At 40.4% G+C, this 25,257-nt stretch overlaps 1 protein-coding gene across 1 annotated transcript in view; it reads left to right on the top strand.

Moving 5' to 3' along the window:
• Window positions 1–25,257, top strand: part of AFF3 (AF4/FMR2 family member 3) — a 316,401-nt gene that overhangs the window by 175,983 nt on the left and 115,161 nt on the right. Inside the window, exons 5-7 of the mRNA XM_017736969.1 lie at window positions 11,153–11,239; window positions 16,626–16,662; window positions 22,405–22,456. Coding sequence (XP_017592458.1) covers window positions 11,153–11,239; window positions 16,626–16,662; window positions 22,405–22,456 — 176 coding nt within the window. The remainder of the gene's footprint in view (window positions 1–11,152; window positions 11,240–16,625; window positions 16,663–22,404; window positions 22,457–25,257) is intronic.

Here is a 25,257-nt window from a genome sequence, read left to right as displayed (position 1 = left end):
AAGTAAATCATGTGTAGTTAAGAGCTCAAAAATAAACAAGCATTTGTAACCATCTTATTTCCTTGCATACCTCTATCATGATGTAGCCTATAATTTCATAATCACCTACTGTTTGCTGGCAAACATATTGAGGAATTTTTTAGAGAGCTGTAAAAACTTTTGCTAGCATCATTTTTCATATCATTCTAGCTGTAAAACCAAGCTGTCTTTGTGCTGAGAGTCTGGTACAGCATCGGCAGAGAATACCTAGAAATGGTGAGGCAGCGTGACATGCTGTTCCACGTAGGCTTTCTGGGCCCCATACGGGGCGTCCAGCAGTTCAAGCTTAGTTGTTTCGTAACCAGTCTACTTAAAAACTGTTTCAAAGATCTGTTCATTTTGCTTTCTAATAATTTAATGTGATTTTAACCGATTTAGATAAATCTAAATGTATTTGGTTTTAGTTAAAATGGCTTAACTTTAAATGGCCATTATTTTAAATAGATGCAAATTACTTATGCAGACAATGTCTACAATAATGCATAAGGTACTGGTGTTAATCTACCTTTTAATAAAATAAATGGCATAATGGATGAAGCCAGAACATGCTTTCAGAGTAGATTTAACTCTGCAGTGTATAATTTCATACCTTGTACTGTTTTTCCAACTGGAGTCACCAATTGGCATTGTCACAGTGCCATTTATGTCGAGATGGGTTTTCTTAAGGGACTTTAGGACTCAAGATTCTTTCAACCTTAGTTCCAATTTTTTAAGTTTTAACTCAATATTATGGTACTTACAGAGGTTACGGGGGTGCTGGTATGCCTAATTCAGGTTTGCAGACTACCTTGCAAATGAAAACCAGTGCATATAATAAGCACGAAATACTGTTTCAGGGCTTAAAACAGACAGAGCTTGAGACAATAATAGCTTTGAGGAACACAGTTAGTATAAACACTAGACAAATGTAAATTGCACAGCTACAGAATGGTCTCCTTCGCTGCTCCATGGCTGTGTTTGCAGCTAGAGAGAAGCACACACACAAAATGAGTTTTAACAAGAAATGCCAGATTGCCTAGGGACATCTGAGTCAAACAAAGGGGCTCTGCCTGCCTCTGACAGCATCCCAAAGGCCACCCCATGTGTAGCAGGGAGAAATGGTAAGTGCTGTTTCATGCCCATGGCACTGGCTTCTGAGAACAGGATGGTGAGCAGAGCTCCCAGCCAGACAGGCTCTGTGCTTGTGCACAATGCCCTCACAAGGACTCCCAACGCACCATGCTACTGGCAAGCCTAACATTTTTCTTCAGAGCAACAAGGGACTGGCCTCCAGCCTTCTCCCCACTTTTCCAGAGGATGGTCCAGATCTTAGGTCCACTGATGTGCCCCATGCTATCTTTCTGCTGACCACAACAAGAGTGTCAGGCAAATGCCTCCATTGTGTTTATCCCTGCACTTAAATCCCCAAGGTTTATTGTGGTGCATCGGGAGCTTATGAAATCAAAAGCAGCAGAGGACAACTATGGTAACTGATACATAAGAAAATAAGAAACTTCTGTTTCTCTATTTTCTAAAGCACAATGGGACATCCCTTTCTCACAGTCACTCCTTTTGTGGTCAGTACCTAACATTCACATGAGAATACAAATGGTTCATGTGTTTTCTTGACTTACAAAGTATGTATTGATAGCCATAAATGCTGAGGATTTTGACAGACTGAAAAGTAAACAAGAAAATCCCACTTAGCTACATTTTAGGTGTGAGTCTGAATCACCCAGAATGACTAATGCTCTGACCTATGTGACAAGCCAGATAACTTCAGCCACTCTCCCCTGTCTTGAGCCTACTATCTAGTATTTGGATGAAGCATATAATTCAGAAAAACCTCCTTTATCTTATGACTTGAAGACATGAAGATAGGCATTTCCATAGCACTGCATCCCAGCAGTGAACCACCAGCTTATGAGAAGTTGTTCTTTTTTTTCCTAACTTCACTTTGCCTTTTTGTTCTTCTATCCATTGGCTCATGATACCAGAAGTATGTGTATTATATCACTAATGAAGTTAGTGATTTTCGTCTTTCTCTAATATTGTGAACTGGCAACAGTTTCCACTGATTTTTTAAGTCATCCCTTGAGAATCCTATTGAAGCTGGTGAGTAGAGGTTCTGCCTTTCCTTGGGACACTTGATAGTTAGCTACGAATAGGTTTTCTAGAAGTCATGTTACAGGGGATTTTCCCCCATGAAGCTGCTTACACAAATCCAGCATAGTTAGTGGCTCTTAGTGTAACAGAGGTGATTTCATCTGCCATCTTTTCTATGTTCCTTTTTTTTTCCACTTGCTCAGAATTCCCAGCATTTCTGAAGAAATGGGTTCAAGGAAACAAGCTGTTACACCATTGGTGTAACCAGTTCTATTGTGCTATCATATACAAATGCACCCTGGTCGATCGAGCTCTTTGGGCAAGAGTAAGAGATGTGGGATATTTGTTTTCAGTTTCTTGTCCTCTGATAACCCCTAACGCCTTTCTGGGGCAATGTGTTCCAGTCTATGGTATTCTTCATTTCTGGACATGAACAGAGTACAGAGTACCTGAACATGTACAGAGTTTGTTCAGCTCTGTACACCTCTGCACTCATAGCTGAACTGGTATCTGTTGGCTTCAGACATTGCATTGTGCCATTGTGCTACTTCTAGAATACAAACCAGCAAGATTTAACATCTTTCTGTCAGTTCAGATCTAGGAGGCACACGATGTAACCTTGAGAACAGATGGTTGAATTCACATACACTGAAGCACACAGTGCTACACTGATTTCTTAATCTCATTCAGAATAAATGACTTGTATATGAACAGATTCCCCAAGTTGTCAGAGCATCATAAACAAAATTGCTTGCTAATTGCAGTCAGCCACATCCATGCAAGGTTGTCCAGGAAGGATTTACAGGCTGCTTCGCCTTGCAGAACCTCTTTGTTTTATGACAGGGAAAAGGGAATGAGAATCTCTTCAGTCTGAGGCTCCAGCTTGGTGTACTTTTCACCTGTAAATTGTACACATTTAATTTAATTGCATTGAGAAACCACAAGTGCAAATCCTCTTGGAACTGTACTTTATAGAGCTACATTTGACAGCGGTTTAAGTTCTAATACTTTAATTCTGACTTCTTTCTTTTTATGGATTTTTCTTACCCTCTCTATCATCTTTTCACACTGACCAAGTTTGTTGTAGTAGCACAGAACAGAAGCTTCCTTGCTTCTTGTTATGGTTGGCAGCCTTCACAGGTATCTTAGCCAAAAGGCATTCTGGTAGCACTTTAAACCTTCACCCAGAGTACATGGTATTTACTTCATGTAATGTCTGCCCATAACTTGTGCACAGAACACACAGGCAGCACTGTGTTACTCCTAAGTTCGTGAAGGTTGATGTGCTCAATCAGTTGGCTGAACAAGCTGAGCTAAAAATACCAATTCATCCCCACTGGTGAATCTCCACTGTGGACGCACAAAAGAGCTCTTTGAGTGAACCCCCAGGTTTCCAGGAACCAAGTAAGTCTTTATGGTACCCCCAGTCCTCTTAAAATGGCTTCAGGGCTATGAAATTGGAACTAAGAACAAATTAGATCAAACCAATGACCTGTTACTTCATCTTCTGACAAGGGAGTGATCCAGGACCACCAATGTACCTATCACAAAGCTTCCAGCCTCCCACAACAGAAGAAAATGGAAAAATCTGTCTACTTTCTAAAAAAAAATAGATTTTTTTCCCCGCAAAATTTGCTTCAATGACCTCTCTGCATTTAGCAGTGTATTTTTGTCTGAATTAAAGGAGTGTTTATATTAGAACATTGCATGCATTTGTGGAAAAGATATTTCAGTATTGATAAATATTTACCGTGATGGTATTTCTGTCTTCTCCAAACCACAGATGTTTTCCTTACTAAATGTGTCTGGTTTTCAGCTTTGAGCATTTTTTTCTCTGCTTTTTTTTCTGTATTAATACAATCATCCATCAAAACAGGAGTAAGACCCTGATCAGTGTCCTGGTATTTTTTTTCAAAAGCCTTTGTTTTAAGTTCTTGACATGTTTCCAGAGCAATCCTGAGGCCACTACCATTGCCTAAGAATTAACATGCTTGTTGTGGTCTCTGAAAATGTCAGCTATGTGCACTTTTTCATTATTATCTGAAATCATGCAGAGATCTGGACCTTGAAATACCCTAGGTCTTTTACTTTCCTCTTTCTCCTCCCCCCACTCCCAAGAGGCAGCTATTCATCTTCATTAGCCACTTCTGTTAGCTTGCTGCCAACTGAGACTAGAAAACTAGCTGCATCAGTCTTGCATGGCAATTCAGGAATTAGAATCCATAGTCCTTGGGTGCAGGAGGTTAATGCACTAATAAAGATTGTACCTTGATTAACCACATCATCTCAGCTTGCCCAAGCAAGGTTGGTTTTCAGACAGTTTGTTGTATCATATGGCTCACTGCATTCATAGAACCATAGCTTCTTAGCTAAGAAGAGATATTCATCTTTGTGACTAAAGGAGAAATTTTATCCTTTTTTTTCTCATTTCAATGAAGAATATTTTTTAAAAATTAAAGAAATTGTCTAAATGCTGTCCTATGATTTACCTGTAAAGGGACACCTTCCTCTCCTAATAAGGGGGCGCAGGGGGTTTGTCCTAAACTCTGACATGAGAGAGCATGCCATGGGTTATACGCTAATTTACTTGTTTTTAGAATCAGACCACATTTCTTTTAGGTATCCATAACTTCTTCTAGACTTACAGGCTCATTTATTCCCCCCAAAAATGAATAAAAATCTGCAAGCCTCTATGCTAAAGAATTATAATCATACAAATGAAGGACCTAAATAAGTCAGTTTGATAAGTAAGCAGCTGTAGCCTTCTTTCACATTTATCTGTCCTAGATTGCTGAACCTTGACTAAGTGTTGCAGGTTATTTTCAGGATGGTTCCACTAAATCAGAGATAACATATTCCAAACAGAAACTTATTGCACTGGCATTTCTGATTTGCTGTAGAGTGAATTGATCCACAGATCACGTTGCAAATACTCATGATTTGGAATGGTTTAGTTCTGTAGATACCAAATATCTGGAGATTTAATGCTGAACACATTCTTTAGTGCTGCAGTCTGCAAAATCTCTTACTTTCTCCCTTTTCATGGGCCTAATTTCTCTTTTTTCCTTTCCTTCTTCCCAGCTCACGGGCATGTGTGTACACACACACACACACACACGCACAAATCCTGTTTCTATCAAGCAGTTTCTGCTGATGACCATCTGTGCATGTCTGAAGAACCAAGCACAGCAAAAATGACACAGTCACAAGCTACACAATTACCTTTATTTCTTTGCTTAGAACAAAAAAAAAAAATTCCTTGACAAGCACTTGCCCCTGGATTGTCATGTATCTTTGGAAGTTATACCAATGAAGCCTATTGAAAGGAATTCATATTTCAGAAAGCAGCAGAGCATTTGGAGAGTCTTGGGACTGTTGCCAAAGGGGAAATGTGGTAGAATGTGTTTGCAGCAGATTGCTATGAAAAAAGTTACTCCTTTAAATCATTTTAGCAGGAGTAGGAGAGACAGAAGAACTGACTGAGGTTCAGCGCTGAACTGGCACCCAGCTCAGTGTCCTTACTGCCATTTCAGCACCATGATAGGCAGCTAACAGTAGTTCCCTTATTTCATCCTTCAGTTAGTGGGTGAAACCATGTGTGCCACTTACCTCAAGTTTAGGAAGCATTTTGTATCATACATGACAAATATTAACTATAAATTAAAACCCACCCAAATGAGTGGAGAGAAGATAAGTAAAACAGAAAACAACAGAAGCTGGAAAATGACAAGATATTTTGTTGGGCGGTGATGGTTCTGAATAACATGTTATCAAAAGGATAATGACCAGTAAGAGATGCTCAAATGGAAAGTAGAAAATTATCAATTGCTCAAAGGAAACTATGGGGCTTATGAGGAAGTAGAAAGAGAGTTCTAAGTATGGATAAGTGACATCATAAAGAAACAAGAGGAAACAGCTTTATCTTTCCATTTTATAGGCACATATTTGAAGTTTGGGTTAGAGAAGTTGCAGCAATAACAGATACTACAGGAACCAATTTTGAAAAAAGAAAATTGGCTTTTCACATGATAGGAACCTTACCACAGTGAAATACTGTCAGCTTCAACACAGTCTCCAAAAGTTTCAATGTCTGACTCTTTGCTTTGGATATTTGACACTAAAATCATAGCCACGTTGTCAGCTAGTGGCAATGTAGCTTCCTTGAAATGAATGGGATATTTGCCAACTGACAGCAGTTAAAAAGAGAGACTCCTGTGCTAAAAAAAAAAAAAAAGAAAATATAATATTGTGAAGACAGAAGAGATACTAGATTACAGGTTCTCAAACTGCATCTTGTTGCTAAAGGGTCTTGGAAAGCTCTGCATTACCTTTGCATGGCCTTGACTTCCAGCTGAATAAATACATCTAATGCGTCCCTAAAATCTGCATTTCAGTGTAGGTAACTACAAAAACAGATCCTCTCCAGTCTGCCTGAGCTAACCAGCAGAGTATTTGCAAAGGAAAATTGTGTCTCACAAATCTCCTATAATTCCTGTGACATGTCAGTTGAGCAGTGGATGAAGTTGAGTCAGATAAAATAACTTTCAAAAGGTGTTTGACAGAGTCCTTTATGAGGTGCCACAAATATTTCTTAAATCATCCTGTGTAGAAAGACAAAATATTAGGAATCAAAAATCAGCTAGGTGAGCACAAGCAGAGAGGAGGATTAAACAGTCAGTTTTCTTAATGACCCAATGATAAGTTCTGGTTTCAGCACCAAGTGAACAGCAAGATTATACATGTGGCAAGACTTTAAATCTAGATGCTACCCATCTCCCTACTTATTATTAATTACGATTTTTCTGAATCAGTTCAACCATTCCCGGTATCATGTGCCACACAGAAAGATTGATGACACTAGATAAATAGCATTGCCTTAAGTCTAGAGTGAATACTATTTTTTACCTCTGCATGGTACTTCTCCTGAAAAATTATCTACAAGCTAGGGTTAAAAGCCCCAAACAAAACACTACCAAGCAGTCATTAATCCCCAAGAAATGTCTGGTTACTTAATTGTTGCTGCGGAAACTGAAGTTGGAGCAAGAATATGCAATACTATAGATTTCTTTGTTTGAAGGTTTTCCCTTCAGTGAGAAGAAAAGCCAAGTTGGCATGTTGAGTAAGATTAACTAGGCTTGGACCTTTATAGCTTGTAAAACTGGACATTTATGTATGACTGCTGAAAACTGATTTACTACAGGTAGAGACGAGTAAAGTTGCAGAGTTGTAGAGTTACAGTATGCATGTGAATGAGACGTGCCATCACCACCAGCACCACAAAGATGTCAGTGCAAAACAACATCACTGCAACCCTCACAAGGAGAAATGTGTGTTATGAAGCAAAGAGAGGGCATCTGAGCTGCTCCTTGGACTTGTGCATCTGGCTGCAGGAGGAGGGGGGCAGTCACTGTCATCTCAAACGATCTGTCCTGCAGTTGGGCACATGTGCTCATCCACATATATGTTTTAAGCAGCCTGGTCAGGGCTTCCTTCTTTGATCTAGAAGTCTTTGTTTTCCCCACTTCTGGACCCCAAATGTCTTCTCAGTACTTTCTTTTGTTGACATTGTTCAGGACTTTAGGATTAAGTTAGTCAAGTTTGAAGAAGACTATAAGTTGGTTTTAAATTAGACCATTGTCTTGTAGTGGCTGGAACATTTTCTGGTGCCAGGTGTTTCTGACTTATTTTTTGTTTGATTTATGCTAAAAAAGACCCTGGGTTTTTTCTGTTTTTAATTTTAAAAACCTTTTGAGTCAATCGATGTTCTAACACCAATTTGAAGGTGCTAAGGCTCTTAAATACATTTAAATTTTCATCAGTCCTTTTCAGTTTTCAGTCCAGCGGGTGCCTTATGCCAGTACTGCCAATCCCAAACTCCAAAGACAGGCAAGTTACCTGAGAAGAGAAGATGTTCATGAAAGTTCATTTTACAATAAAAGTTGAGTCCTTTCTGTTTAGTTAGTTAAATAGTTGCCATTTAGGCTTGCATTTTCAGACATTTCACACCATGTACCAAAAAAAACTTGATATAATCATATGTCACTACTAGTGTTTTGAATCTGTCTCAAATATCTTCAGCTAGAGCCTAAAATCCCGAGACTTGGCACACTTGAATATATTCTGGATTTGTTTCTGCTTGTTCTTGCATGGTGTTGACATTTGCTGGACACCTAAATTCTTTCTCCTGATTTTTGAGGCTCTGTTCTTGGCAGCCAGAAAGAGACTCTGCACATAGTTTAATGTTTCTATTTAGAAAAATATTATACTACATTTAAATCCTACCACTCCTCAGTGGTGACAGCCTGTAGTTTGGGATACTTTTCATTGTGGCTTTCCGATTATTTTTTCTAATTTTATTTAATTTTATAGTTGTCTGAATTTCAAAGGGTAGAGATAAATAAACAATACAATCACAACTCAATGTATTATTCTAGTAAATTCACATTCAGATAGTCATTATAATGGCAATTATTAACCTTGGCAGATATCAGTGGTTTTACTAAATCTTTGTGTCAGAAAGGGTTACATCCAATTTAAATTATGTAGAAAGCTTTATTATATACCACAACTGAAAGTAAAAAAAGGAGAAGAGGAGCTAGCTGAAAAAAAAAAAAAGACTATTAAGGCTATTTTTCATTGAAGTGGGGATGAGAAATATTGTTGGAGAAAAGAAGAAACGAAAGATTTTGACATGTCAAAAAAAAGGTCACCCTTATTTTTAATCAACCCTCTGGTCCTTTCAGTGGATGAAGGCATCATTGTCAGACTCGGGCAAGCAAGGTGGGAGGAAAGAGCTCTGCTGCTGTAACAGATTGTTTTGTGCTGGCACAGAGCAGACTCCTCAGGAGAGGTGTCCCTGAAGGTGACAGTGGGGTCACCAGCTGTACAACCTGGAAGAACTGCTTCTTGAGCAAATGGCAGTCATAAGCACTGAATAGAATATTTCACAAGTAGGATAACTTTGGGTCAAAGTCACCAGATGTTCCCAGTCTGTCTGCCCCCATTCTTCAATTGACAGAGATAACGTAAAGCATTGCCCTACGGAAGAAAGGGACACATAGTCATTCCCATGTGGTTTTTTGGGCTCAGCACCTCAACTTGTAGGGAGGACACTTTGGTTGGGAACAGGGTTTTTCCGCTGGAAACACCTTTAGTCTATATACACAACATTTCCCACAGAGTAAATGGTCCTGTAAGGGAAAAGCAAGGAAAGCAGGTATGAAAGTGATACCTTTTTACATGACAGACTTAGGGTTAAACATCCACATTGCAAATCTCCATTTTGTCAATTTATTGTCATACACCTTTACTATTGGGATATTTCTTAATACATTATTTCTTAATCTTTTGCAAACAGTAGCGCATGTGCCAGGTACTTGTAGCAAACAGCAATCTGATTGCCTCTGTTTTTTGCTGCCTGAGTTTTAAGAAGTTACTGTATATTAAAAATTGCTATATACTGTTATTGCTGGCACTTATCAGATAAGGAAGTCATAAGATGAATGATCTGCCTCAAAGAAGTGAAAAGCAAAGCAATTCTGATACTGAAACTGCAAACCAGATGATGCTCTGATTAGAGGCACGCATGTAGATTACAGAAGTATAATAAATCATGTAACTTTTTAGCTTCAAATAAATTAAAAGAATGCAATTTTTATTAGGAAATAAACTGTTTATCAAGAATGCTTTAAAGGTGACATTTATTGCTAATAAACTGTGTTGAAAGGGCTGGTCCTTTCATTGGCAGAACAGCCAGAGACTTTCCACTATGTAAAAAATGCAGCAGCTCAGTCCATGCTGGGTCAGGAAGCAGTTCCATCAGCACTAATGAAGGATGGGCAAGAGACTCACACACCCTTTTTTCCAAACAAGAAAATTTTCTTTTCTCTTTAAAAAGGAATGAGTGAGTCATGGAAATATAACTCCAGTTTTATTTTGGGACTGATTGTGGATCTCTGCATGGCTCCTTGAAATATCACTGAGAAACAACTCCACAGTCAGCTAATGGTAGCAAAACCCAGCAAAGCATCTGCCAGGCAGACTCTTGATAGTGTCAGAAATCCCCCTGCTTAGGCAGGATGTTATTTTCTCTTCAGTTCTTCTAACGTATGGGCCAACTTTCAGGGTTGTCATGCTTGGCTCTATTTCTCATATTAATTCTCTTAAGTTACTGTGTACCAAATATTGTGGCTGTTGGTGCTGAACATGTCAAAAAAGAAATCTGTCCCTTAACATCCTGCACTAGAGAGGAACAAATGGTCTGAAGTGTTTCATTTATCTCTCCCCAAAAGCAGCCTTGCTTTGGAGACCAACTCATTTAGACTTGAATCATAACAGTATTGAATGTGTGCCTACCTGCTACCTGAAGCTGGGTCAAGGATGACTGCATAAAAGTCAGGTCAAGCTGCATCTGTCTCTTAGCTATGAAAAAATGTCCCTCCAGACAAAACAGGGAGGAGAAAAAGATGGTGTGCAGCACACCTCGTTTAGGGCTTGCCACATATCTGTGTCCTTCAAGGCACAAACACGTTGGAGTTAGGAACTTATTCAACTCCTTTACAATGATAAAGGCAATTTTAGGAATTAACTGCTAGCAAGTGGTAAGCATTTACCATTCTGACTTTGTGAAATCTATTGTGTGATTAGTCCACTGTGTGTACCCCATTACTTGGTCATGAACCGAAATTTCTGTTCTCATCTACAAAAGAATATTCTGTTAGTCTCACCAGCCCAAATACATTGTGTGATTGAACTGTATTGCAGAGTGTTAGAAAAATCAAACTTCTTGCACTTAAGATGTATTATCTATTCAGGAAAATGAGAGTGTGCTTAAGAACTGCTCTCAAGAGTCTGTAAAAATCATTGTAGCTCATGTTTTGTCTAGATTATATGAAAACTGGGCATTTCCTAGAAGCTGCAGTAACTTAAATATTCCACTACCCAGGCACTCTTGCTACTGATATGCTGTCCTTGTCTCCTTTTCCACGGACTTTCTCAATGCATTTTGCTGAACAATACTGTTTTTCAGGAGATGACCCATTCATGGCCTCCGCCACTGTCAGCTATTCACACACCAGGAAAGGCAGAACAAAGCAAGTTTCCCTTCCCAAACAAGGTAAGACATTCCACATCGTGTACAAACATTCCTCCTGCACCTCACAATATGTCCTACAAAAGCCCTGACTAAGTGTGTGAGGTCTCTGGGCTGAGATTGATGCCGTGCTGATGATATGCATGTGTGTGTGCCAGTATTCCCTGTCTTTTCCCTTCTTACAGCCTCAGCAGGGCTACAGTCTGCATCTCTTGGCAGCAGAATTGATGGTGTGGGGGTCATGGGTTCCTCACAGCAAGGTAAAACCACAGGTGTATCCGGTGGGATGTCCAGATGGGGTGGCTTCTGCTGAGGCTCCTGATTGACACCTTAGGGCACAGACAGCTGTGGAGAGTCAGGGAGCTCCTCCTTGCATCCACTGCTCCTGTGTCATTTGGCTTCACCAGCTGAGATTTGTGTTGAAACCTTTGAGGTCTGAGCAGGCCTTCACTAGGTACACTGGCCTCTAGTTGGGCCTGAGGACTGGGCACACATCTCCTGCCACCAGCCTGGCTTCAAAGGGGCAGCTTTGCTAGAGAGGCTGTCAGCCCAGTGCCGAGATACTCAGAGGGGCCACAAAAGCATTTGCCGTGGAAATATTTGATTCCCCAAGAGACCAAAGCCACTAGTCCTGCTGATGGTCCTTTAAAACCAGCCCCACTATAGGATGTGTCCCAGGGAGGATGCAGTGCAGCATGGTAAAGCTCATCAGCACAAGCTTGGGGAAACCATATTATTTATACATGGTAAGTCAGGAGGCAATGAAATCAGATATCTTGTGCAAGAGCCAATAAATTTCACATTGTATCACCATACACTGTTTAGATGTCACAAGCATATTTCATGCAGTGTTCAAGCTTGAAAGATGGTATTGATGCTGTTTATAGTCTTTCTCCTGTTAAAGCAAGCTCGTTTGGCAACTTTTAAGTCCATTCTGCAAAATTTAGTTTAGGGAATAATTATAACTACAAAGCCAAGAAAACTTCATTTGCCTACAGTAAAACAGCTTTTCTGTGGATGAGAGTGTCATGATTTTGAAGTATCAGGGGTGTAAACCAAAATATCTCTGGCATGTTATGAAAGAAAAAGAAGGAAATAACTCACTATTTACTTGAAGGAAGACAACTGATTGAAGATGGTAGGCAGGCCAGAGGCTTGTTAAGTTAGAGTAAGTCCTGTAGGAGATAGGAGGATCAGCAGCTTACAAGCAGGTGAAGTGCCACATAGGGATGACAAAGTGAAGTGGTGCTTGCAGCGCTGCAGTTTCTGCCACAATTGCCACCACACAGTGTGCTTGTGTGACACGTGTGCAGATGTGCACGGGCAAGGCGTGCACCTGTCAGCGGATCTGTGTGGCCATCGTGAATCCACTTCCTCACAACTAACTGCATTGTGATAAATATAGGAATAGGAGAACCGCAGAGCAGAGAGCAAAGATATGTGAATAATGGTTGATATTGACTTTCTCATCTTCTCTCTGCCTGTTCATCCATCTCTCTGGGAAATTTTCTATTATTTTGAATTGCAGAGCTATTTCAGAGATCTACCATTCATTTTTAAAGATCCTTTTCAAGGCGGTTTCCTTTTCTCTTGCCAAAGTAGAATTTCCATTTTTTTTTGAGCTTAGGATGGACAAGATTTCAGCTAGTAACATACGAGCATACTTTTGTACATACAATAACATCACAACTGTATTGTGGCCTGGATGGTCTGCATGGTCAGAAATGAGAGTGCTTTGTGTGTGAGATGGGAAAGAAGTACCTTAAAAAACTCACCAGAGTCCTGGAACAATCCTGTATTACTGGCCATAGATTATGTTAATTTTAGACACCACTTCTATTTTAAAATAATTAAAAGCTGTTCTGTGGCTTAACATTAGTCTGTACTGTTACCGACTTTAGAAAGCATCTGCTTTTCAGGCTCCAAAATGCAAAAAATGGTTTCCTAATTTTTCAAACGTGTTTTTCAAACCTTCATAAACTAACTATTGCTCTTCACAAAGCACGGAGTAAAATCTTTATTGGACCTCATAGGGAATGTCTCCATAGCTCTTAGAAAGTTTTCCCACAGGTAATCCACGTAGTTATCCCTACTTTTTAAAACCTGAGGGCTACACCAAACTGTTGTGGATCGCACATTATTCAGATAAATGGTTCTGTCAGTTAAGTAGTGACCAAAGCCAGTAAAGACTGAAAGGCTAAATTCTGGGCAACAGCTTCATCTCTTAGTTCCAAGTCATGCATGGTAACATGAATTGCTCTTCAGTCTTAATAGCAGTGCTAAGACATCAGTTCAATTCATTTGCAAAGACTCTTACAGCAAGAGAAGCTACACTTGCTTTTAACAGAAGACAGTTCCCAAATATTAAGATATTCATCATTTTGGGAATGGGAAAAAGAGAAGCTTGTAGGACTCCTGCCCTGTTACAAGGATGAAAATCATAACTATGTTTCTGTCCATAAAAAACTGAGTGTCAGCATCATTAGTTCGCATTCACGCCACACTGCTTTTAACCTGCAATTCAAGTAATTAGCTATCTGACAGCTTGAAACTTGAAATTTATTAATTAGGCTATTAAAGTTGCAAAGGCCACAGCAACTGTAGCTAGAGTGGTTTTGAAATCAGTCTAGTAATAAAAGCTAAATATCTGAGATTTATATATCACAAATATAACAGAATTGCACATTTGAAACTGCACATGTGGCTGTATCAATCAATATAACTAAATGCTCATTTGATGGAGGGGATGGATGTGCATATGCTGTATTCTATATGAAATCAGGCCTCATTAACATGGGAGGTCTGCATTGATTCACAAGAATGAGAGGAGAGTCTGAGTCACGTGTGACACGTGGCAGTGCCCAGTAGGTTTCCAAATACTGCACTGCTGGAGGAGCACTGCTAGAGAGCTGTCCTTTATGTAATGGAGGGCATAAAGTTACATTTCATCCTTAACTTGGAATTTTCTTTCTCTCTGGAATTAATTTGCACTCTTGAATTTACTAGGAAGGGGCAATGACAGTCTCTTTACTTCTTGTTTTTCAAAGCTTGAGGATAATTGAATGAATGTGTGATGTGACAGGCTGTGTGTGCTTTCCTTTCTCAGCCACACTTTGTTATGTACAAATGATCAGGCATTTCTTGATTGTAATTTTATTAAAAGCATCTTAATAAATAAACTTTAAATGAATAATTAAATTTGTAAATAAGAGCTCACTTGATGCTTGTGTGGATGAGCTTTCATGTTCAAGTATTAATTCTCTTGTGCAGGAAAAAATGCTGTTAATTCTGCTGCATGCTTTGCTCTCTTTCTTCATTTTTACTGTGATTTTATGTCTTGATAGTTCGATCAGGTGTTTGATTTCTAGTTATGTGTATATGATATTATGGGATCAGCCATCATTTTGTTATTTGGGAATTAATTTAGCCACTCCAGGAGAACTGGTTTCTTGTCACAAAGCTATTGGGTGATTATTCTCAGCAGATGCTAAGTTGTCATACTGATGTTGTTCTTCACAAGCTCAATTCATTTGCTTTTTCCTTTCTTGTTGATTTTAACAAGCTGGAGGAAATACACTGGACAATAATCTTCAGAAATGAAGACTTCACCTTTTTTTTAAAGTTACATTCGTTTTTCCTCCATTAGTAAGACCATTCTATATTTCTCTATGAGATATTTTTACTAGCCTTTGGCAGAGGCAAGATACTGTGCTCAGCAGTTAAAGGGGATGGTGCATTCTTCCTGAGGTTAATGAAAAGGTAAAAGAGTGGGCAAGATCCTTGTTTAGAAGTTTCAAACACTTTTACAAATATGAAGATATTTCCCTCAAAATTACTGCATTTCCCTGAACTTCTCTAGGTAGATAAATTCTCTGTTTTGGAAACTGAACATGCTCTAAAAGCCTACTTTTATTGGGAGTGTGGTTGGCTACAAGAATAGCATTTAAATTCAGTTGTACATACCAGTACATCACTGCTGCAAGCTGATCTTGACTTTTTAAGATTACATTCAGTCACCAGAAAAAAACAGGCTTTAATCTCTCTTCATCAGAAACATTCACAAAAAGCTGATGCAATTTGTCAAAAGTACACAATTTCAAACTACTGAGAAATTATTCTTGGCATGTGAAACATGGTACAGATCTTTTCATATTACATATTACAGTATTCATATTACAGTAGAAGGTAGAAACTATTGGGGCGTGCCCAAAAAATGACATCTCACATTACAGGTATGTAGGATGGAAGTGAGTTGCAGATGTGTATTATAGTATTGAAATTACAGATCAAAGCCATGCAGTCTGGACAGCCTTGACTCCAGAGCAAATTGTGCAGATCGAGGGATTCTGATCAGCCGAGCCCTCAAGACGCCAGGGTCTGCTGTCCAGCCAACCTCTGTTTAGAGGGCCCAAGAAGCTCTTGGGACCCCAAGCCCCTGAGGAATTCTCCTGATTGTCTCAGCAGCACAATCTCAGCCCAACCAAGTTGGAGCATCCTCAGCTCTCTGGGGACTTGCAGTTCCTCTCTCCATGAGCTGTGTGTTTGGCTCATCCCTCAGCCTCTGTGGACCAGGGATCTGGTGCAGTGCCCAGTTCCTCACTGAAAATGACTGCATGTGTTCCTGTGGGTGCCTGGCTTCTCTGAGCAGTCTTAACTGCAGTTGTAACAGCAGCATGGATGTGAGGTGGTATTCCTGTGTGTGTCTGGGTTATTCAGAAGCAGAGTTACATACAGGATACTTTTCCTGCTGCGTCCGTGGAAAAGTATTCTTTTTTCCCTTAATTTAAATATCTTTTTGTTATGGTTTATATTTGTATTCATAGCCTTCTTTTATATTTTTATGAATGCAAACAAATTCTCTGAATGAAAAACAGTGAGCGAACATTTGCACTTGAGGAAAAAATGGTCTGATTTATTGCACCACATTCACAGATATTGCTGTTGTCATACAAGGTCAACCTTGTAATCTCAGGGACCCAGAACTAGTCTGTATTTTCATTCTCTGATGCTGTCAATGTCAACATGTGAAAAGACCAGCTGTGCTACTACCTCAGGGATCCAATGGTCCATGAAACAATATTGGCCTTCCCTCTGTCTTCTCATCTGAACTTGTAGAAGATAATAGACGAGTTTTGGCTGATCAATACATGAATAGTGAGCAGGAGAGTTGTAATAGCTAAACAAGGAATTGCGCCATTAAAGGGTTGTTGTGAAATAAGTTTACAATCTTAAGAATTAATGGATTTTCCAAGAAATATTGGACTTATTCTTGTAATTGAAAATTAGTTTGAAACCAAATGGACAATCATCAGTGCTGTTTGTACTGTTAAGGTAATGTCCAAGCAAGTATTGCAGAAAAAAAATTGCTGAAAAAATAATACACCTTCCCTTTTTTCTGTTATTACTGTAGGAGTCACAACAGGGATCCACAGGACACAGCAATACAAGTAAGTACCAACTCATTTTCTGGCTTCATTGGGTGGAGGGGTAGACAATGACTTTGAAAAAGAAGTGATGAAGTAAGGGATCAGTAGCAGAGTGGGACAGTACAGAGCCTCAGCAGGCAATACTCAGCTATGGACGAATATGGAGAACTGAAGAGTGACCATCAAAATGTCAGCTCTTTTGGTGGCCTGGGAACAACAAAAAGTATTCATTTCATTATCACTGTTCCATTATGTAAATGAGAAAGACTGAAAGGGCAAAAGAGTGGTTTTTTTGGAAAGCCAGAAAAGAGATGACCTAATTGCACAGCCAGATCCAGACTGCCAGAAAATTCTGCAAGAAAACTTGTTATCATTTATCTTTCATACTCAGTGGTATATTTTTTGGCCATTGCACAGTACTAAGCTACATAAATCTTGCCAAACTAACACTAGATAATGTTTCAAAGACCCTATGGCCATGAGTCTTTTCGGCTAGCAGTGTGGGTAGGGGAGTGATATGTGTTTGTGTGGCTCCTGCTCAGGGCTTTCCAGCAGACTCCAGTTTGCAAATCATGGCACAGATCAGTAGCACTTTAATTACACATTTAGCTATGGTAAAAAACTTAGCAGATGTATTAAACAGGAAGATTGAATTGTTCTGCAAAACGAAGTATTAATCCTCTCCCTTGACACCTCTGATGGTTGTTGATGTTGTCTTGCATATTAAAAATACATGATTCTATCCTGCTCTCCACATAAAATCATCACAACCAAAAGAATTATTTTGCTAGCTTCCTGACCTGTTAGCCAACACAGAGCCCTGTTTGCAAATTGCAGGGCTGTGACTGAAGATGAAAAATGCCCTGAGCTGGTAGCTAGGGCTTTGAAAGGGTCTGGTCACCCACTGTGTGAAGTAAAAGACATCCAGAGAGAGACACAAGACTGGGAGATGCAGGCTTTTTAAACGGTGTGGCTCTTCGCTGGGGGAAGGTCAGCATGAGGAGGACAATGTTGTGAAGAAACATGCAGTGGTGTCACTTAATTGCTGGCATTGGTTTGATATTGCTGTGAGTACCAGCACTAAGGAAATAATAAAAGGCAAAGGGTATGAGGTTCTGTCAGAAAATAATGAATAGAGTAATGAAAGAAAGAAGCACTAAAGAACCATAATAGAGAGGGCTATGCAAACACAGGCAGAGGCACAAGCATGACAAACACACTGGCTGAGCTGAGGGCTTTGCAATGACATCAGAGGCCACAGTTTTTGGCCAGCTTTGGTCCTAGCTGAGTATTTCCTTCTTCCAACACTTGAACAAAATTGGTTGTTCTGCAGATTTAATGAAACCTGCTTTCCTGTGTATTACAAAATTGATCCTATGACCTTACAACTTCTCCCTGCTTCTTACTCCCGTGGTCTCCTACCCCACTTCAATTCCAAGTCCCCCATCCCTCCCACACCCCAATACCTCCAGCTTCTCATCTCCTCATTCATCCTGCTCAGCAAAATCTGCAGCTGGTCAGAAGCTACACTTGGTACTGCCTAGCTGATGGCACCCAAACCAAAGAACAGCTGGACCCATGCAGAAATGTTTTCTTCATTGGTGGCAAAAGTTAGGGTCACTGTCGGACACCCAGGCACTTTTCCTAGTATCACAGAGAGAGTTTGACTACTTCTGAGAGCTGTATCCATGAGAATTCCTGTTGAGGTGCTGGAATAAGACATCAGATATAGTACAGTTAGAATGAGACATAGATTTTACCAGTCCTGTATGTCATACTCAAAGGAAATTTGGGACAAAATGATTCAGATGTGTGGTGGGTTGACCCTGACTGGACACCATGTGCCCACCAAAGCTGCTCTATTAGTCTCCTGGACACAGGAGAGAAAATACAACAAAAGGATCATAGGTAGAGATAAAAACAGGGAGACATCGCTCACCAGTTACTGTCATAAGCAAAACAGACTCAACTTGAGGAAATAATTTAACTTATTACCAATCAAATCAGAATAGGACAATGAGAAATAAAATCAGATCTTAAAAGCACCTTCTGCTCTCCCATCTCTTCATCCTGGGCTCAACTCCACTTCCAAATTCTCTACCTCCTTCCCACCAGCAGTGCAGGGGACAAAGGAATGGGTGCTGTAGTCAGTTAATCACACCTTGTCTCTGACACTCCTTCCTCCTCAAGTAGAGGACTCCTTACACTCTTCCCTGCTCCAGTGTGCAGTCCCTCCCACAGGAGACAGTCCTTCATTTACTTCTCACCAGCCCTTCCCACAGGCTTTGGTTCTTCATAAACTGCTCCAGCATGGGTCCCCTCCACAGGGTGCAGTCCTTCAGGAACAGGCTGCTCCAGCGTGGGTCCCACACAGGGTCACAAGTCCTGCCAGCCAACCTGCTCCAGTGTGGGCTTCTCTCTTCACGAGTCCAGGGGTCCTGCCAGGAAATACTAGCAAATTACTCTGTGGGAAAGAAATCTAATGGTCAATGTATTGTGTTATCCAAGTGCACATCTTCAGAGTCCAAATTAGCTGGTTTTTCCCATTGCACCCTGACTTCTTTGGAGTGGCTCTTGAGCCTGTCATTTGCAATGGTTTTACTGCAGCTGCCAACATTGTCTTTCTCATGGATAGCATTTGAATTTCTGTCATCCTTCCCCCACAAGGAAATCAAAGCATTTAAAAGCTCATAATAGCTGAAATTATACTACTCCATCACAATAAATATCATTTATCCTTGTTACCCAGAAAGGGAAACTTAATCTGGTTGAGTGATTCACCAAAATTCCAGCTAAGAGAAGAGGACTCCTTTACTGACCACCCACTATTCAACAGGGAAATCCTACAAAAGTTCAGTTGAACTTTATTTTGAAATTTGAGAAATCTGGACAGGTCTTCTGCTTGTATCTAAAAAGGTTAGGAAAGAAGTTGCATGAGATGATGTAGGAGCTAGCAAAGACCTCCCTGTTCTGTGGCTAAGGATCTGTGGACTGATGGTTTCCACTGTATGTTTTCTGCATGCACCCACTGACACACACACACACACACCTGTTTCAGGAGACATACACGGTGCTTAGCATCTGAAACAAAGTGTACTAACAGCAATCCCATAGCAAGGTGGGTAGCTTGTTTTTTGTTAATTCCAAAAAAGGCTAAGAAAAACAAAGGTTGGCACAAATTTGCCCGTAAGAAGTCAAAACTAGAGAAGATTTAGCAGTTCAGCAAATGCCAGCCTCCCACAATGGTACCTGCATGCATTTGACAGGTTACATGAAAAAATCAAAAGCAAGTCTTAGTTTGGCCAAGAGTGAGTGTAAAACAGCGAAGTTGTTGTAACATGCCCTTATCCAAAAATATTATCTGTACCATATCTGTGACATTCAGCTATGCTTAGGCTATACACATTTGTAAAATTTCTAAGATTCTGTCAAGTAAGAATGAAGTTGGTAAGAACTGATAACGCATTAATGGCCAGATTTTCTACTCTAATAGGCTGGACTGATGCATTTCTACCATCTGTACAGGCTTCGTCCTTCCTCTCCACACAGAAGTATGCTAAGTGACAATTAGCATTAAAGCAGCTACAAATGCTTACTGTAGGGTAATCCATTAATATCCAGTTTGGCTAAATCATAGAGATTCCATTTCCTCACAGTACGTATGCTCTTACCCTTGTTGCTGCATTAACATACACTGCTGAAAGTAGAACTGATGTGAACTCTGCTGGCAAAGCACTCAGGAATCCATATTGTCTCTCACACTCAAACAAACCAGTGTTCGTGGTAATAATTCATCACTTAGAAAAGACCCAAGTTACAAATAGAGAATCTTTGAATATATGCCAACTGTTACTGTTGGTTTCTTGTTCCAAATTACCATAATGCAGATGAGCTCCAGGGCTCCAGGCTCCGGAAGGCTGACAAACATATATAGAGGCAACAGCTTCCTGGCCAGCAAGTTCACCATCTGGATATACTTTCTGAGGTCTCTGCTGGAAGTGAAGAGTGACCTAGAGATTATGGAGTGGATGTATTCCATCCTGTGTGGATGCCCTGTTCATGCCTAAATTTTAGGTGCCTTTAGCTGTCCTGTTACCATGAATGCTGAGCTTCCCTAGAGGTCCATGCAGGCACTGGTGGTTTTGAAGTCATCCAGAGCTTTCCCCATCCCGTTCAATAAAGTTTAGGCAGCTCAGCTGAGTAGACACAAACCCTACGAGAGAGGAAGATGAGATCTAAAAGCACTGTGTCAAGGTGTTTTTGATACCCAGAACTTCCACTACAAGACAGCTACTTACAGAAAGTCACTACCTAGAGTGTCTTTCAGCTTCCTCCTGTACAGCAGTGGAAGAACACTGGTAGCAGAATCCTGCCTGTTCTGAAGGCAACAGCAGGTTTTCCAGAGGTGTCCTTACAGCTGTTGCTCTATGGAAACTGAGGGCGAGGACTTCATCAGCAGCAAATGGATGATGCGTGATGCTCATATTCATGGACTAGGTCGGGGCTGATCCAAAACCCACTCAACTCATGCTGCTCATTTGCAGCGTGTCAGGCAACACCAAAACAGCCTGACCAAAATATGTATTTCTCGCATTTTTTTCAGAAGGAATAGGTGGATTTTGGCTTAACACAGCTCATTAAAAGGTAATGGAGAAAAACACGTCCATCAGTAAACCAGTCACATTCAACCTCTGCGCCTCCTTGTCTGCTAGACAACATAAACTCATGTGTAGACAGCTATTAGCATCCAGCGACACACAAGAGGAGCAGCATCTGCACTGTCACTAGGCCCAGAATTCAAGTTCAAGGTGATTCAAGTGGAGTAGCATACCTTCTAAATCCATGGTACAGCTACACAGAAATCTTACACTGGAGCACAGCTCTGTCTGGTTACTCAGAGAACATTAATTACAGCAAACATCAGCCTTACTGTTTTCTGGCAGGGGGGGTAGAAAGGAGGGAGAAGGAGTTGGCCTGACTCAGCAGAAGCAGTTCCGCCCCATCTGCCAGCAGCCTGCCTCCCACTGTCTGTGCTGTGTAACTGTGTTGGGCAGATACATTATTTTGGACCCAAGATGGGGATCATCACAAGCCAGCATGCCAGGACCCATATGAGTCATAAGGAAATGTGAAGAGGCATCCCTTGGGCCTCTGATGCTTCTCAAGCAGTTGGGTACTTGACTTCTCCTGGCACTGTGTGGCTAAGCTAGCACAGCAAAGAGGGTTTCCCCAGCCCCCACTCACAGAAGCTAAAGATCAAATCCTTAATCTGTCAAAATTAATGTGAGCCAAAATATCCACTGGCAGAACTGCGCCCTGATCACTGCCTTAGTCTCCTGCTGATGCTGTTTTGCTTTGTATGAAATAATTACTCTTCCTGGAGCAAGGTTTTGGAGCAAGTGCGTGTTGTATGGAGTACACTCTCAGCAGCAGAGCTCTAGGGCCCTAGAGAAATGCTTTCAGTTGCTCCAGGGTCTTCTGTCCCTGCTGAAGCCTGTGTCCTCTAAGCATCTCCTCTTGCAGAGTTTCTCTGCCTGACATTTCCGGAGCACGTGTCAGTGACAAGAAAAGTCAAGTCAGGATTGACCCCCGGCTTGCAAATGCTCCCTCAGTGCCCCTGCAGCCCTGCTGCTGCCTCCACAGCTGTCTGTGTGTGTGGCAGGAGTGGTCAGTGTTAGCAATGAATAAAGCATTGATGTGTCACATCTGAGCAGTTTCCATACTGACCCATTTCTGATGTCATTTTCTTCTTCTCTTTTAAAGGGAAAAGTGATGTAGAGCCAAAGACCCCAGAGAAAAGCGCAACCCATACATCGTAAGTCATATTTGTGTTTAAGATTGGAGAAGGCAGCTGTGTTTTTATCAGATTTGTTGGGCAAAATAGAATTTGTTTGTTTTCATTAAGATAAAGCTCTTTCACTGATGCTTTTTGTAAAACGGCTTTTTAGATAATGACTAAACATTAATTATTCCTAGAACTTCTGCATGCTAGTAAGTCAGCGATCTTTGCAAGTGAAATGGCTCCATATCACACTGAATAGATATGAGATTATTTTTGTGGTTGTGCAAGGCTGGCCTTTAGAACCTTACTTCAACATTACCTTAATGCTGCTGGAGTTTGTCACACTTGCTAAAAAACATCATGTCACATATGCCTTTGATGTACTGATGTAATTTTAAAAGACTGCAGTCTGCAGCTTCACCTCTGAATTACTTGAAATCCAATTACAGTTATCTCTGGTCTCTCACGATTTTGTTGATGTTTTTGAATTAACAAAAGAAGTCAAGAAATAGATAGGAACAGGCACTTGTAATATATCAGTGTTCACCTTCACTTTAGTGCAACAATAGAAGCTTTTACCGTTCTTTACTCTAGTATACAAAGGACTGAATTGTTTTGCCAACATAAACCAGTCTATGAAACAGATGAGCTGCAAGTTAAAAAAATGTAAAAAATAGCATCAGTCTCCCAAACTGAGCGAGATAAGTGAATTCTTTTAATAACCGGTAGGCAGGAGCATTATGAATTTCTGCAAAACCATTCACCTCTTTAATCCCATTTGAGAGAGGGAAGTTCTTCTAACAGTCAGTCATGTGAATTTTAGAGTGCATCTGGCCCATAATTTATGTTTTCTGATTCCTGTTATTTAAATTCAGAGCATTATATCATGTAAATCTCACAAGGTGTCACCATTTGTTACATGGCCAAAAGTAGTCACAGAAGGAGGTACAATAACAATGATTTATTGTGGGACGTTTTGATTTCTGCTGCAAATACGCATTAAAAATCCTCTGGAAATTAATCTAGAAAAAGATTTGACATGGTGTAAGAAATGACTTGTCCTGCAGATTGTGTTGTGGAATGTAATTATAGTGTGCAAGCACATTCAGACAAACTTATTAAATGAATTAAGCGTTAGCAACCTTATGCCTTCTGATAATATGATTGCTGGGAACGTTTAATAGAATGATTTCAATAATTATCATTTTTTAAAATAATATTGCAATAAAGACCAAAAGAAGAAGGGTTTTAATGCCATCTGGAGGTATTTTGGAGAAATGAACACATTTATTTTTGCTGATATTTAGAAATATGTAAAATGTAAGCCATTCTCCAAACAGTGTTTTTTTCCACTTAGTATTTTATTGATGAGGAATGTTCCTTTCTTCTTCTTCATTGGATTAAAATCCTGTAAGAGTTCTGAACCAACAATAGTGGTATCACTGAACCCAAAATATGGGTTCAGAGGTACACCCCAATATGGTTGTATGGATTTCAGTATGGATTCAGTATGGATTTCAGTATGGATTGGATTTGAGACTACCTACAGGGTTATATAGTGTGTCAGAATCTCGTTAGGTGTGAAAGGTTCCCTGCCTAATAAGAGATGTTGGTACAACCTTTTGAACTGGGCTGTCTACTAGATACAGTATATTTATAATTCTTACCTTTAAATTGTTAGTATATTCTAAGGCTACCCCACAGCATACATGGATTCCCAGAACAATTTTTAGAGGCAGAAGCAACTGGTTACTGTTGATAAATTGCTGCGTTCAGCAACTGGAGGCCCCTCCAGTTGGAGAAATTCCATGGAAATGGAGGCAGGGGTAAAAAGAGGAGAGGAGAAGAAGGGAAACAACAAGTGCTGTGTCAAAAGAGAAGGAAGAAAGTGAGAGGGATACAGTTAAGGAGCAGAAAAAGGAGTTGCGAACATCAAGTTTTCAGAAAGAGATACAAAACTGAGAACAGTAGAAGAGAAAACCAGAGATAAAAACTGAAGACAAATAAAAGCCACTAGCAAACTAAAGGTGTTCATGTTACTCAATAGAGGGCTGGATCTGAGAGTGTTAGTGAAAGAAAGCAACTCATGCTGATACACAGACACACACCAATGCCGCAGTTCTCTTTATGCTACCCTGCTGTTGGCCTTTCCTGGATTTCTTCTCTTTTCCACCATCTCCTAGGACAGTTTTTTACCCCTGGTATCTCAGGCAAATACAAACTTTCTCTGCTCTTTTGGGGCTGTAGCAACTTGCACCTGTGCACACGATGCACAGCCAGGAGAACCTGCAGTGCACACTTGCACATGGATGTGTGAGCCTGTGTGCCTGGTCTGTCTGCAGATGGATGTTCTCTTCCCTGACGCACGTGGAGAAGACCATGCCTGGGCAAGAGCTCCAGCAGTGCCCAGCTGGGAGCTGCAGGGCTGTGCAAGGGGCACGAGTGCTGCCAGTGGTCCCTGTGGGTAAAAAGGCTGCACCCTCTTACGAGGTGTCGCTCCCCTCAGAGTGTCAAAGGAGCCCAGTTAGCATCTCCTGGCAGGGGTGCTAAAAAGGACCAACACTGATGTAGGAGAGAGACAGCACGTTCAGGCCTGACAAGGAGAAACTGGATGCATCTCACTGTGAATCAGCGTTTCCCTGTGAAAATGGAACAAACAGCAACAAAAAAAACCCCCACAAAGTAAGTCATGTTTGCCTAGAGGAAAATAACAGAAAAGATGGGGAGGAGTAAATTAATGTTTTTTTCTTGAAAATGTCTTTTTTATTTTCCTCAGGCATGTTACAAGCCTCACACTCTAGCCAAGCTTATATGATTCAATGGCTGTTAATTCA

This window comes from Corvus brachyrhynchos, unplaced genomic scaffold, assembly GCF_000691975.1.
Source record: "Corvus brachyrhynchos isolate BGI_N302 unplaced genomic scaffold, ASM69197v1 scaffold83, whole genome shotgun sequence".
NCBI lineage: Eukaryota > Metazoa > Chordata > Aves > Passeriformes > Corvidae > Corvus > Corvus brachyrhynchos.
This window is presented reverse-complemented; position numbering and strand designations above follow the sequence as displayed.